General features: G+C 41.0%; 1 protein-coding gene across 1 annotated transcript; it reads right to left on the bottom strand.

Moving 5' to 3' along the window:
• Nucleotides 1-3891: 3891 nt before the first annotated feature.
• On the bottom strand, nucleotides 3892-14693 carry LOC110000715 (uncharacterized). The gene is made up of 13 exons (XM_020656054.3): nucleotides 14537-14693; nucleotides 13392-13594; nucleotides 12483-12620; nucleotides 11873-11990; nucleotides 11483-11669; nucleotides 10436-10577; nucleotides 9860-10015; nucleotides 9579-9634; nucleotides 8442-8617; nucleotides 7879-8279; nucleotides 6631-6730; nucleotides 5716-5998; nucleotides 3892-4673 (listed from the first exon to the last, which is right to left on the bottom strand). The coding sequence occupies exons 1-13, from the start codon at nucleotides 14654-14656 to the stop codon at nucleotides 4471-4473; spliced, it is 2283 nt and encodes a 760-aa protein (XP_020511710.2). The 5' UTR covers nucleotides 14657-14693; the 3' UTR covers nucleotides 3892-4470.
• Between the last annotated feature and the right edge of the window lie 1397 nt (nucleotides 14694-16090).

Here is a 16090-nt window from a genome sequence, read left to right as displayed (position 1 = left end):
GAAAGAGTTTGTGGATAAAACCGCACTGGCCTTGATCAAGCTGGATTCAGGATCCCTACATGCTGTCATCCGCAAGCTTCCAGTGTCTGTGAAGTACCCGCCAGGTCTCTCCTCATCTGCCTTTTTGGACTGATCCAGTTCAGACACAATCCATCTGTCTGTCTTCCCTTTAGCTCTCACACAGCATAGTAGAGAGAAACAGAGAAAACAGAAAGAAAAAAAACAAAAGTTTAATCACTCTGAATCCATATAGACAATGCAATAACAATTCAGTAAAATATGCACACATTATCTGTAATCTTTATCTATTTTTTTTTTTTTTTTAATCTATTGCAAAGGCTGTCTCCCTACTGGGGGTGTGTTTTCCTTCCCTCTGTGTCCCACAGAGAGAAGAAGGAGAAGAGGGGGCTACCTCTCCACTCCCCTTAACAGGAGGAGTAAGCTAATTGGCTTTCTATGTGAGGCAATGCCTCTTGGACCCGCCTTCTAATTTTAGCAAGGGCTTCCAGTCTAACCTGGCTGTCAAAGGGTTAACATCGTCTCCAAACCCTATGGTCCAAACCTAGTGCATTTAATGCACAGACAAGCGCATCTCACCCGTGGGTGTTGTGGGTGCTGTGACACCCCTACTTTCACTAAAATGTACACTTTTTACTAGTGGAGTCATTAAAAGAAAACTTATCGGTCAAGTAAGATTTATTAAGTGACAACTAAGCCAATCATATCTATTTGGTTACAGTTGAAGCACGGTAAGGTTACATTTGTATTTAATTCTCCTGTCACTCATCACTGAGTCAGAGCTCAGAGCTAACACATGGAAACATGCTGCATGTAGCATCCTTCTGAAAGAGAGTAAGTCACCCAAACAGAGGTTTTTAAGATAAATCCACCTCACAAAACAGCGTAAGTGTAACATTTTCTCCTCTTGGTTGTTATTTTAGCTGTATATATTTACTCCCATAACTTTACGATGTAGCAGAAGTCCCGTTTGCAGTTTTTCTAAATAAAAGCACATTTTATGTGAAGACCGGAAATAAAGAGACTAAGGCGTAAGGCAATAAGAAAAGCAAAATAACGGCATCACAAAGAACCGTTTTGAATCTGATTTCTAGAGCTAACTCGGTTACTCACAATGGATGTTCATAAAGTTAGTGTCTAATTATCTTTTGTAACTTTGTCTTGTTATATGATGTTTCAGCTAAACTTAGTTATTGGACATTAAATGAAACAGAATGTGTTGATTTCCTAGAGGGTGGTAATATACTAGCACAGAACACACACACTTTTAAGATCACTGCTCCACCCCTGTGCACAGAGTCTACGCACACAGAAATCAGCACAGTATCCTCCCAATCAACAGCCAAATAGAAAAATGTATTCTCTCATAGTCAAAACCAACTTCTTCACCTATTTTAAACCAAACTATATGTTCTTTTTGAACAGACAAAATTCGCAGCATAATGTGGTCACACACATACGCTCAAACAGACAGAAAGAGAAGTTCACACTCCAATCAGCCGGCAGTTCTAAACTTTATCAGGAATTTTTCTGTTCTTTTCTCGAATCTTGCTATCTGAATGGGTACAGACTATCCTCGCTGGTCTCTCCACTTCTGTTAAAACAGATACTATATATACTTATGCTATGTATAAACGTCCTTTATTAGGCTCATGTGTATTTATCAGATTAAACAAACATCCTCTGAGGGGCTCATAGATTTTTATCAAATTGAATATATAAAGTCCCCTGAAACAAAGGGCTCATAGATTTTTAACACTGATGAAGCAAAAATGTCCCCTCTTATAAGTTACTAAATCGCCTTTTAACCAATCACCTGCTATATATGCCTATTTAATAATACATCTATTCTATTTATCAATCACACATATACAAGAACATTTCCGGATCAAATACACATCTTCACACCACACAGACCTCTCAAAACCATCCAAATCACAACACAAGAGACAAGACAGAGACAGAGACAGAGACCGTCCAGCAGCCACACACACACAAACACTTCAGGCTGTATAGAGCTTGAGCGCACACACATTCCAAGAACAGCCGCGCCTCAGCGAGCGCACACACATTTCAGTTCAAATTTTGAAGTCGACTCATATATAATTTTCCTCTATCAAATTTTTACTTCTGTCAAACTTTTAACAAATTGTCTTTTAACAAATTACTTCACACTGCATGCTTCAATGCACACTTTTTCCTTTACTCAGCGCTTTTTTCCCACTTTTCTCAAAACTCTTATCGTTATTCCTTATCTTCACTTTTCATCTTTTTACTTCTCATCTTTACACTTCTCATCTTTATTTCTTCTCTTTTATTTTCCTACATTATACGTTTATAATTTATCCAAATACCCTGGCCAGGGATCCCCTTTGTTTTATTTTTACTCAAATTTGACTACTTCTTAAAGCCAACTTTCACTTCAGTGTCTAATTTACACATGACTTACTGTTAAGAGGATACGGGCCCTGTCCTTGTTAAACTTGCATAGTTTTTTAGCTAACTGGTCTCGTTACTAGTTGCGCTTATGCTATCATTACCTTTCAACTTTATTCATCTCTTCTTCTCTTATTTATCTCTTCTTTATTTTATTCCCCTTTATTTATATACTTTTTAACTCAATAAACCCCAATTTAGACGGAGAATTACTCCAACATCAACACATCATTGCACTTCAGTTCTTTGACAGTGCGGCCAAAATTGCCGATAGACGACAGAAACAGCTCCGCAATATGTGCAGAAAAAAAGAAAGAAACACTTACGAAGTGATGGAAATAATGAACAAGCTGTGGTCCACTGAAGAAGGCCCCAACTGATCCTGTTCCGTGACGCCAAAATTGATGTGGATTTCCTTGTTGTTGATATGTTTGATGATGAAGAAATTCGCCGTTGAGACTGACTTGCTTTCAAAGAGTATAATTTTATTTAAGCAAGAAACAGAATCACTGGTCACGTCTGACCAGGAGGATCAAGAAGCCAATAATGATCTCTGTCGAACACACAGAGACAATTGCTTATATGCATCTAAACATCTGCTTTTCGTCATAAAAACATCAAGTTACACAACCATATATGGCAATACTCCTATACAACACCTCAATTTAAACATTCCACCTAAGGGGACTCCTAAATCTCCTTCAGATACTATCTCCAGACGCGCCCGTTGTAAACTTATATTATCTCTGTCCTGGTTACATCAGACACTTCACCGTCTTATCAAACAGAACAGACAGGCCAACTGGCTGCTTTGTAGCTGAAGGCTGCTGTGTGAACTAGTGCCGTAAAGTTTTTCATGAGAGAACTGCTGCCCTAGTTAGCCAAAGTTACATAGTGCTGAAAACAGGTGAGCAGGGCGCTCTGTGGACAAGAGAGAGACACCTTTAAATGCACTTTGAGAGAGAAAATCCAAAACGCCAAATTCTAATTTGCATGCAAGTACATCCAAGTTTTTAACCAAAGTCTAAGTTAACAAAAATTAAACCTTTAACTCCTGAAAAGAACTGCTGTGAATGTGTGCATAAACAGTTAACAGATTAACAGCAGAGGCATAAAATCAATCTGACATGATTTTGTTTTCCCATCAGTACAAAAGATTGATTGTTTTCAAATTCCAGAAACTACTGCAGAACTGGTTCTGTGGACTGTAGGGTTTGGTTGTTTCTTTGCCAATAACAACAACCTTAAATGAAAACTGAAAGCTTTTTCTTAACATGGTGCCATATAAAAATGCTGTTTGTTTTGAGTTACTTTTTAAGTGCAGCAGACGGGAAAAAAGGGTGTGGCAGGATGGTGAAAATATGTAACCCCTGTAAGAATATATCCAAGCATATTGGTCATTGCACTTCTTACACTCTTAATAAAGATTCACCAGCCTCAAGGGAAAAAAAGACCTTTAATAGAATTGAAGCAATACCTTCCAACATTCTTGTCCAAACAGTAGACTTTATGAAAAGATGGACGACATTACATTTCAACAAGAGTGTATCCAAAACATTTGGAACGCCCCCTACTGAATGGTTGTGCCTTTAATCAACCGCTGTAAAGGGGAGTATTTCCTTCAATTGAACCTTTTGAAAAATACATCCTTCATGGCTAATGTGACAGCTTGCAGGCGGCTGCTATCTAGCAAGCAGACATTGTGTTTGACTGTTTCCGTTGTAATGTATGATGAATCTGCCATACAAATCACTGAATCACATTTACATGGCTCTATTGATGCAGTTGTGTAGATTTAATTGTATACTTAAATTCTGCACAGAGTGAGACAGTGGACACTGTCCCCACTTTTCTTCGATTAAACCTCATGAAGAACAGATCCTTATTGGCTAATATGAAGGTGTGATGAAATTGGACATGTGTCATTAGAAGATAGACTTTAGAAAAACAGTTGCCCTAGTCTTTAAAAGAGGGAAAAATATAACATGTAATATATGAGATTAGTTTGGTTTATGTCTACCAGCCTGAAACGAGAAGAGATTTGCGATCATCTGCTCTTCTCTTGATGCTGAAGTGGCGAATGACCACAGCCATCACCACCAGAGACACTAGGAAAGCTGTGGCAAAGAATATGGTGCTGATGTTGGTGTTGAGGATCTCCCTTATACTCCCACCTTCCTCACCCGGTTCAGCTTTTCTAAGAAGTGTTGGAGGAAACACTGAAAGACAACAGAGCAAAAGTTTCTTTGATGGGGTAGATCTGGAGATGTATTTTAAAAATGACAGAAAATAAAGATGGAAGAGGCAAATTAATTTAGATTGTTAGAGACAGGAAAACAGATATATAGAAATACAAAAATAATAATGTTTTAATCCCTGCGCCACAGGGATGAGTCCTAAAACCCTGAAGTAAGTAAGCATTTGAGCACCATGGGGTCTATCCTCTCAAAGTCAACGGAGATTATGAATGGGTTTGTGGTTAGACACCTGAAATAAGGTCTGTGATTAATTTAAGCTTAAGAGATGTTGGCGTTTTGTTAGATGACATAAACTGAGTTAGGTAATACCCCCTCTTGTGAATTTTGAAGTTTTTATGCGTCCTTAAAAAGGCGGTTGCTAAAAGTGGCTAAATGACACTATAGTGGTTGTCTGGGACACAAAACGGCATCAAGCCTCTCACTAGTCCATGATGTCTTCTGTAGGTTTAATCTTTGGGTTAAGGTGAATATTAGGTTAATAAACAATTTATTAAGCTACGCGGATTAGTTTATCGGAGATCGTCTGAAGCATAACGGTAGTGACGTCAAAATCATCCGGCCGTGGTGTAGTTAGCTGTATATCTCTATAGAATCATGGGCTAGTGGAGGGAAATTCTCAGCCTGCCCAACTTAAGCCAAATATCCTTTCACCGCAAGTTTAAAAAATAAAAAGTATTTTATTTTTTCCGTGTCGACTCAGCCATTCAGAAAATACTACTTCCAAATATTATATTATACTAATATTTGATTGGTTGGTTTCGCCATATAAAATATGAAGATGCAGTGAGAGAGGTTGTCAGTTGTTTTTTTTGTTTTTTTTTTTTGTTTTTTTTTGTCAGGACACTCAAATAGGAAACGATACAATCGAGCAGATTTTGTCGCTGAAGGTCGCTCGTGTCGCGTGCTGCTGGGACACAGTGTGATACAGAGCTGTGATAGATTTAAATGTAAAGATAGAGATACATCGATACAGAAATTGACAGACAGACAGATAGATATTAACCTTCGGCGGGCGTGTAACTCTCCATCATCACATCGGCCGTGTTACTCTTGATCATCACATCAGGCATGACATCGTTCATTATCATGACATCGTCTTCATCCACTGCAACTTCTGGCACAGCCTGACTGACAAACCGCAAAGGACCCTGGGTAATGGAGTGGCCGACTGTCTCCTTGCCCACCGCTCTCTTGCGTCGGCGGGACGGTTCCTTCAGACAGCCCTGAGCGCACCTGGAGAAGGGACTGCCGATCTCACAGAGGATGACGGAGCAGGTGATGTACACCTGTCAGGAAGCAGGGAGGAGGACTTACATCAAAGGAAACCAGATCATATCTTAATAAGACAAATATATTTCATTTTATGTTCTTTCTTTTTCTCTAATCTAGTTTATTTATTTACATTTCCGGCGCTCAGGCTTATACCCAGTCTGTATTTTTAAATGATGCATCATTTTTGCATATGAAGGGGCAATTTCTCAGCGAGGTGATCTGGCACTACTACCACCCAGCGTCCCTGACGCCCAGCCACCACCATCAGACTGGGTCGTCACCACAACCACCGCCATCCTCATTCATGCACAGCCTGCTCCGACCTCCACCTTAGCTGCGAGGAATTGTGGTAAAGCGTCATGAGATAACACTTGTTATGAATTGGCGCTACATAAATAATGATTGATTGATTGATTGAAGTTTGCCTCCAATAGGCCGCATAATGGTTCAGTTTAATACAGACAAACAACACTGGAGCACAAGGATGGTGTTTGCTCTGTAGGGCAGTCAGGGGGAAATTTTGTCTTACACTTTATCATGCTTACAGTGTCTTTTTCATCCATCTCTCACAGAAACAGCTCAGTGCCAACTTTGAGAGTAACATTTTGCTGAAAGTCTGGTGTGATGTTGTGTTTGTTATCATTACCTGATCATAGTTCCCCGTAAATTTGAAGGCTTGAACCTCAAATTTGAATGAAGTTGGATCATCAGATCGGTAGACTTTTAGTGTTTCATCCTTGTTACAACTGTAAGAAAAATACATTTTAATGCCACAAACCATACAATAAGGGCGCACTCACACTACGACCAGTTCCTCCGTACCGCGCTGAAGCATGATTGTTCCCCTCCCCATTCCCCCGCTTTCCTTAACTCACACTGCTCCAGGACTAACCCGGCCTGAGCACGGTTACCTCTTGTACATAACGACATAATACAACATCATCATCATCATACAATCATGAAGCATGATCATGAAAAGTTAACAAAAACAGGTGGACGTAAAGAATGAAAAACTGAAAAAGGGATACACATCGGAGAACAGCACAGCTACTTTACTGATTTTGTGGCTTATTCTGTGTAATTTAAGTCAGATACAGCCACTCCTGGTTTTCACGATAAAGGAAGGCTGTCCACATTTGTGCCTGTGCTTGTGCATAAGCATAAGCAACTGTACCGTGCTGAGGCAACACCTCTTCCAACCATGCCAAGGCCAAGGAATTGTACGGTGGTTAAGCATGAATCGGAGCACTCGCACTAGTCAAACAAACTGGACTTTGACGGAGAACAGACATGGTACATATTGCCTACTGCATGTGCGCCCTAACAAGGATGAAAGGACCACTCCCGGGACATTGAAGCCAAAATATTTGGAGCCCTCCCCAGTGACTGGCTATGGTATAGGTCATAAAGCACTCCTCCACAATGTTGACAGATGGGACCAGATTTTTTCCTCAAACATGGTTTCGGTCGTTGTGGATGAATGTTGCAGAGTGGGAGTTTCTGGCACAACTTCGCCAACTAAGAAGAAAAGTGAAAGGCTTAGAAGATGTCAAAAAGGTCCAGCAACACTTGTAGTATGAAGATCAACTTTATTAACTAATTAGCCCATCACATTTCAGTTTGTGGCCTTCATCTGGGTGATTGATGGATGTTGTCATGCTTCTCAGAGAAGAGTAGAAAAGACGAGAGGAAACGTAATGAACACGAGTCATTGAACTTCTCACGGTCAGCGCCTATCAGAGGGGGTACTGTCTTCACTTTTGATCAATGGGAGGAGGTGGAGACAAGTTTTCCATCTTTACTATGATGGTAAAAACATGTTATCAAGTCACTCTGAGGGAAAGAACATTGTTATCTTCTGACACATTTTCTAATCAAATAGTCAAAACTTTACCCGTTCTGGATGAGGTTGTAGGACAGGCTGTTGTCAGGGTTGTCATCAGGAGTTGCTTTGCACGACTCAACAAACACTTGAACGTTTGAAAGCTCAGACTGAGCCTGAATGCCCATGTAGATAGTCTGCAACAGCTTCACCTCCACTGGGTAGGCTTTGGCCGGCACCTTATTTGAAAAGTTTCCATCACGGAAAATCTCAAACGTGTAGCCAAAGCTGCCAAAGTTGGACTCGGTGAAGATGTAGTCGGACTTGTGGAGAGAGAAGTAACTGGAGATGCTGATGGTCTTGGGAAACTGGCAGGAGAACCCAATCTTGACCGTCTTTCTTCGGACTATAACCTCGGTGGGAAGCTCGAAGGAGTTGATCTCATTCTGGAAGATGATGAAGTCTCCTTTGTCCTGCATGCAAGACAAATTAAAGATGTAAAACCCAATAAGTGGCTGATGTTCACACAATTTGGATCATTATCCACTCAGTAGAAGTATGCATGTTAGTCGTCAAATACAATTCCATAAGTTAGGAAGTAATCTGATCTTGGAGACTTGATTCTTTGTACACACCTCTATTTTAGTGCCGCAGGTGCTGAACGACATGGTGCCCATGATGTGGGTGCTGTTGGAGGTAAGCGAACATGACGAGTCTTTCAGCTCCAGAAAGTTCTCATCGATCCCCGGCATGGAGGCTTTCTCCAGGACCACCGTCATCTTGTTGGGCAAGCACTGAACGCTGGCCTTTCCTGTAAAATGAAATCCTATGTTTACAAGATTTACCATAAAATCCAAGACAACCAGTATGGTAATTGGAGGGGCTGGGCAGCGCGTCTCTGAGTGGCTCGGAGGACGTGTAGTGTGTCTGCACGGTGACACCACCAGCAGTGCACGCAGACACAATATTACCTGAGCCAACCTACCTAGGGCAGCTCTGCAGCTGCCTATACTATTTATATTATTTAATAATATTTCACTTTGTAGCTGGTGGTGCAGTGGTTAGTGCGTGGGCCCCATGTATGGAGACTGTAGTCCTACAAACAGGCAGCCCAGGTTTGAATCCGACCTGTGGCTCCTCTCCCGCATGTCATTCCCCACTCTCTCTCTCCCTTTTTTCAAACTCTATCTACTGTCCTATCTCTACAATAAAGGCACAAAACGGCCAAAAATAAATTTTAATATTTAACTGGATGCAAATCAAACAAATGCCTACTACCACGACCAGCAGGTATTTTGATTACCAGTTTAAAACATTGTTAGGTGTTAACTGGTTTGTTCTTTTTACATTTTGTATTTTGTTTATTTCAGTGTTCAGATTTAATTTCCTGTTTTATTTGTTCTCTTTCTTCCTTCCTGCTTGTTTCTCTTGTGTGAATTATTCAGTGCTTTATTTCCAAGTTTTAGAATGACGTCATATAACAGTCCACTTCCTTGTTTGAGCACGGTTGCGTTCACACCTCAACGTGGACCGTGCTCTAGTACACAAGAAGTACCGAGACCATCTCTTTAAGTAGACACAGTCACAATACCTGAGTACGTTACAAGTAAGGTAAGAGAACGGTACGTTTGTGTTCGCACCGATCAAATGAACCGGACTTTGGGGGTCAAGCGTACTCAGATCTGGGCCCGGGTTCCCGATGTGAAACCACCCTAACTAACTATCACCGTCTCAACTGTACAGAACAAGACAAAAAATAACTAGTGACAAACCTTGAATGATGGTTGCTTGGGTCACCATGACAACAACACACCTCATCTCTGATTGGCTGAAACACAAAACATTGAAATATAAATAATAATCATCATAATGTCAGTTTAACTTTAATGCTTTGAATGAATCAAGAAGATAATTTAAAATCAGTTCTGATGTGCGATAGACAAATTATAATCTTTGTAGTCACTCCAGAATATCCAAAGAAACATCTCTGCGTGCATGCCATGGCAATAAAACAATCATCCATTCTGTTCCACGTGTGTATGAATCCACTCACGTTTCATTTGTCTCTGCAGTGAAGCAGACGGGAATGAATCTGTACACGTCGCTCTGCAGAGGAGTCCACCTCAGAGTCATGCTAGCTTTTCCAAAATTTTCTTCCTTGACCACTTTAGTTATGTTCCGAGGGCCGCTCACCTGGAAGTCCTTGATGCTGCAGGAAAATGGAAAACATGTTAAATGTATGCATCAATATCCTTTTGTCATCAACAAGGAGGAGAGCCAGGGGTAGACCCAGAGCTCATTGGACGGATTATATATCCCGTCTGGCATGGGAACGCCTTGGAATCCCCCAGGAGGAGCTGGAAAACGTTGCTGGGGAGAGGGACGTCTGGGGCGACCTGCTTAGCATGCTGGCACCGCGACCCGGCCCCGGATGCACAAATTTGTAATGCACAAATTTCCCCCACGGGGCATCAATAAAGTTTATCTTTATCTTTATCTTTAGCTTTGATAAGTGGAAGATAGAAGGATGGATGGATGTCAACAGGATATTAATCTGACTCGTACGTCTTGGTTAAAGGATATTTCCGTCAACCAAATCAAAATGCATGGTCAACAAATCGGGAAATACCTTGCATGGTTTGCCTGTGCTTGGGCGTAAATCTGGAACGTCTGCCCCACAGTGGCGTAAAGCACGTCATCATGTGACGGCGTTGCAGACAGGAACATGGGCTGAACATGACCCAGTTCACAGTTTGGGATTGGAGAAAGAACTGAAACATTAACAGAAAAGACATTTAAGACAGAAAAACAACGATATTTCTTTAAACTTACACATCCGTAGTGGTTTATAGTGGCGAAGTCGCAATATCAGAATTGTAGACTTTGATATGATACCAGTAAAAATCAATATCAATGCCATGTCAACAAATATAGAAGTCCTAGACACTCAACATTTGGTAAAAAAATCCTGCAGACTTTCTCAATTGCATAAATAAGTTGGCAACATTTTGAAACAGATCGAATTCAGTGTATAATTTAGACAGTGAAGCCTTCTCTGCTCTCTGTAAAATACATTAACTCTGTTTAATCCATATGAAGATAAAAGGATAATTAACTTTTTTTAAATGTCACATATTATTCAAAATCCACTTCATCATGTTTCTCTAACTCTAACATGTTTCCCTAGTCTGTCTACAAACCCCCCAATGATGAGAAAAGTCCATCCTCTATGTCTTCATGACATCACAAAGGGCAGTAGCCCCTCCCCCAGGTGGGTGACACTCCCACAGCTAGGTGTTTGTTCTGCCCTCTGAGTCTGCCTTCTCACCGTAAACAAAAGGACATGGAGCGAGAAAGCCCGAGACACCCAAGCTCTTCCAGAGAGGGGGCATGGTCAGACACAGCTCATTTACATTTAAAGGTACAGACACAGAAACAGCCTGTTCTGAGCAGGGCTGAAATAGAGGGGTTTATAGACATGATCAAATACAGGATCAGAGTGGATTTAAAACAAGAAACTTCACAGACATGTTTTGAGGAGCTCTGAGACTCATTTACACTGAAGAGGAGGAGAATATGTCACATTTAAATCCAACAACGTTTTCTTCAGTGTCAGACAATCGCCCCAGGTGTGTCATGCTATCAAATCTTTATCTGATGTTTCTGAGTGACCTACTCTCCACAGTGAACTGCAGCTTGACTTTGCACAGAGATGGTTGGTTCACATTGGACACCTCCCGCGTAACAGTCGTTCCATCGGCGTAGGTCAGAGTGATGTTTTTGGTGGGAAAGTCCTCCAGCATCAGCTCGAACACGTGGACGTTGACCCCCACCTGACCTGAACTCATCAGTGTGCATGTAGTCTGAGAGGACAGGAAAAGTAAAAGAGTTGAATGTCTTAGAATTTACACAAAACCTTGGCATGTGTTCATGAATTTTCTTATTCTGAATAACTGCTTGCGCGAAAAAACAAAGATGAATATTTTAAGTCCTGATGTCATGGATCCTTACAACTCATCTAAGCACTAGATGTCATCATGCATGTGAACCATCATGAGTAAATCACCTCATCCAGAGTGAAGTTTTGGGGAACTGTAGCATCTTTGGTGAAACGACATCTCACTTTGTCTCCGTCAGGATCGTGTGCCAGAAGACGCACCCTCGTAAAACAGTTCTGAGGAAACCTGCAGGGCAAAAAACTCACATTTTGAGATGAGCCAGATCGAGGTTGGTTCTTTTTCTGACTACAAACAAACCGCACAGAGTCCATCCAAGAAAAGAACGGATTGAGACCCACCTTTTCAAGCGGTCTCTGTACAGTTTGTTTGGTCCACACCAGGGTTTGATTGACAGCTTTCATAAAACCCAAGGACTCCAGCTTGTTTTAACCGAGCCAAACAGGTGTGAAAAAAGGGCCTAAATCACTGCTCACTGTGCAACATACCAGTTGTCATATTCATTTTGTTTTTAAGTTTGTTTATGCTTTCAATCTGTATCATCTGTTCAAAAAATATAAATTTTGTATGTTGGAAAAAAATTACTTTAATCAAAGCTGCATGTGCATGACTGTTATTTGACATTTGCTATTATCTGATAGAAACATCAGTATCAGGTGGTATTTGTACTCTGCGTTACCTGCAGAGCTCAGTCATGTGATATAAATAAAGATTGTGTACCGTAAAGAGGACACGGTGGTGGTTACAGGACAACTGTTGACTTCTTGTGTGTCAGATCGAGTCCCCAGGTCCAACTCAACAGAAGACGTCCAGTTTGTTTTTCCTTCCACATTTGACGCCCAGCAGCAGCCAGAGTCCCTGAGAGGATGGCGATGAGACTTGGTTAATAATCATAAACAAATTATTCCACGACTCAAAGTTTCTTTCTAAGAGCTGACATCCCATTTCTGCAGAGTACAAACTTTTGCAGGAGTTGCAGATATTTCAGTCATCACTTTGCTTCACTAACCCCAACCCTTCACAAAACCCTTTGTCTCAACCTCTTTGCAAACCACATTCAGGATACACCCACAGCTGAGACACCCACAATCATTTAAAGGTTACAGATGATGCAAAATCCACTTCACCATGTTTCTCTAACTCTAATATGTGTCTCTAGTCTGTCTACAAACCCCCCAATGATGAGAAAAGTCCATCCTCTATGTCTTTTGACCTCTTCCACTTTTCAGAAAATGTGTGCTCAGTTATTTTGTTTATGCACTAAAAAACGAATGAATAAAAGTATTTATTTAAGGCTTATGATGGAAATGCATTGTAGCCTTGCTAATCTGGTGGACACTTCTGTAAATTCTTCAGAATGATAAAGTTTAAAAGAATACTGTCCGAAGAACTAAAAAATAATAACGTTCAAAAAATCTGGCTACCTGATTTTATTTTTTTATTTTTAGACTTTATAACTCATGCATGAAAGGCTTAAGGTTGCCATTTGATGCATTGTACCAGAGTTAGCTTATAGATAGCTAGTTTACATCTGTAGTCCCTTAGCAAACAATATCACTACCTTCAGTCCTGATCTCTGAGGAGAGTAAAATCCGTCTGAACGTTTCGGTTCCTGTGAGCTGGTCTTACCTCAGAGAGAGGGAGCTGTGATTGGTGGAGAGGGTCGCTGTCGTGTGCGCTTCAGACTGACACCACCTGTCCTGTCCCATGCTGTCCTGATCTGTTAGAAGGACCTCGGACGAATCGAGACTGGTGCACACTCCACCGTCGCACTGGAAGGACGGCTTGTCACTGCATGACCCTCTGCCGTTCTGTCTGTGATGGAGGGTCACCTACAGGGATGGAAACATTGTCAGCATCACAGCTCAAAATGTCATCAAAGGCAGCGATGGTTTACTCGGTGACAATACAGACGACAGAGTGTAAAGAAAGAGCAGAAATGTTCTTTGATTTTCTTTCTTTTGGATTCTTCTCTCTTTGTTTTCTCTCAGCCGGTTGTAAAAAAATATATAGCCTAGATCATTTTGTAGAAGGAAAGTCAGTAAGAAAGATGCAGATAAATGACCAAACTGACAGCAGGTACCAGGAAGCTGAAACTCTAAATTTAAAGGTGACAAATCTCCTCCTTTTCAACCAGTTTCAATAAGTCTCAGAGTTCCCCAAAACATGTCTAAAAAAATTCACATTAGCCTCTCAAACTAGCATTCACAGCCATAATGTTATAAAAAATCTGACACCAACGAAAGAACATTTTTCAAGTACAATTTCAAGATATAGATATGAATAACAATAACACAAACTCAAAGAACCAACACCGTGATGTAACCACAGCAGAAGTTGTTTTTCAAGGTCTCATCCCCATATTTGGTGCTGGCCTAGCAACATTTTTAAAACCCAACGAAGAAGAAGAAGAAGACTAGCAACATTCATAATTGAGTGCTGTCAGATGGCATCCCCCTAGGGAGGTTTCTTACAGTTGTCATTTCAAAATCTGCATATTTTGACCCCCTGCTATGCACAGTTTGTCAGCCCTGAGCGGCTGCCTGACTTGCCTGTTGAAAAGCAGCGCCTCTGTCTAGAATGATCCAACATTGATCTACTCTGAGCACTCGGAAACGTTTAGCAAAGTTACAGAGGAGACGAGAGGCAGAACCAGACTCGTCTGCTGAGACTGTGATGAGCTCACAAAATCCAATGTTTGAATCCATTTGCAGTTTTTTTAAAATAAAAAATAAAGATGAATTTCAGGAGGAAGGTGATTAAACATTGTGTACCTGATACGTCCCGGCCTTTTCCTTTGGGGCCCTGAAGCTGATGCTGCCTCCGTAGAAGCTGGATGCTGAAGCGGTTCCGTGTAAAGCGAACAGCAGCAGGATGATCGCACCTGCCTCCATCGTGTCTGACTCTTTCTGTCTGTGTAAAAAGCTCCTACAGTATGTTTCAACCTCTGCGACTGGAGAGGCGGATTCTTTCAGCCTCGCCAAACAGGAATAACCGGATCCCTGCTCGAGTCTCCATTTTTGGAAACTACTGTACACGCAAATGACCAATGAATAATCGGAGATAAAGAGTTTCTTTGAGATTTGCTTTTGTTCCTTATTCAACCAATTGGAATGTAGGCTGATAAATTCATCGGCAAATCCTCTTAAAGAGTTCCTAAATTCGCTTAAAAAAATCAGAGAATAGAAGTAATGAAAGAGACTCTCAGAGCGAGGAAGAGAAAGAAACTTAGCGAGGAGGCATGGTCAAGCTCGTTGCTATGACACATTTATTCAACAGCTGTGATTGGTTGAGCAAAGACTGACAGTGAAATCGATCAGGCCCAATCATAGAATCTATGACACTGTAAATGGTAAATGGACTTGAGCTTGTATATTTCTTTTCTAGTCTTCTGACTACTCAAAGAGCTTTTACACCACAGGTCACACCTACACATTCACACACTGAAGGTAGATGCTGCTTTGCAAAGTGACCATCGGAAGGAACTAATCCCAGTCATACACAAGCATCAACACAGGTGAAGCAGCGGGAGCAAATTAGGGTTAGGTGTCTTGCTCAAGGACACATCGGACATGTTGCTGCAGGAGCTGGAGATCAAACCCCTGACCTTCAGGTTGAGAGACAACCGACTCTACAGCCGCCTGTGTAATTAATTTATGAAATTAGCATCTCTGTTCGATACACAATAAGACGTACTTTGAATGTATAACACCTACAAGATTTTTAAAGTCACTTGCTCACTTGTGCAGCAGCTGATTCACATGCTGATTGTTACATCATCATTTAAGAGTCTTAAGAGTGATTGATGCACATGTGGAGGTAACCCACGTATAGAGAAACTCAACAAGCATGTCTCACTTTACACTGAACAAAGTCAGAGAGGGATTACAATATCTGCATGAATCCTTATTGTCTCTTTAGTCTGACTATGAGTCAATGAGATTCTTCATGTAGTGTTTGAAGAACATTTCTCTGTTCCCTCCTCAGCTTGAGAAACTCTTCATCCTTTTAAAAGTCCTTCTCACAGTTTGACACCTCAGAGGCTCCCTGGAGGGCTAAGACGCTTTGTGAATAACTTTTATTTTTACGAGGATCTAGCCTGAACTTTAAGGGGGAATTCTTAGAAACTGATTTGCCTTTGACCTTTATCTCTAGGAGAGACTCTGTACTTAGGAGGCTTTGTGAACTTGGCCCTTTACTTGTACTTCAGGTTTACCTTTGAAGTAAAGGGGAAGGTTTTTTCTTTTGCAGCACCCGAGTCTCAATTGTTGTGAAGAGGAGAAATTCAACATTCTTGACATAGATACTCATGGCTGCAGGAGAATCTT

This window comes from Labrus bergylta, chromosome 3 (genome assembly GCF_963930695.1).
Source record: "Labrus bergylta chromosome 3, fLabBer1.1, whole genome shotgun sequence".
Classification (NCBI taxonomy): domain Eukaryota; kingdom Metazoa; phylum Chordata; class Actinopteri; order Labriformes; family Labridae; genus Labrus; species Labrus bergylta.
This window is presented reverse-complemented; position numbering and strand designations above follow the sequence as displayed.

What these genes read in the sequence shown, in the direction of transcription:
- LOC110000715 (XM_020656054.3), bottom strand. Translation starts at nt 14,656, where the DNA reads ATGGAGGCAGGTGCGATCATCCTGCTGCTGTTCGCTTTACACGGAACC. An exon ending in ACCACCGTGTCCTCTTTACG is followed by an intron (nt 11,991 to 12,482) that starts GTACACAATCTT and finishes TTTGCCCTGCAG; the next exon opens with GTTTCCTCAGAACTGTTTTA. An exon ending in TACAACCTCATCCAGAACGG is followed by an intron (nt 6,731 to 7,878) that starts GTAAAGTTTTGA and finishes TTTTTCTTACAG; the next exon opens with TTGTAACAAGGATGAAACAC.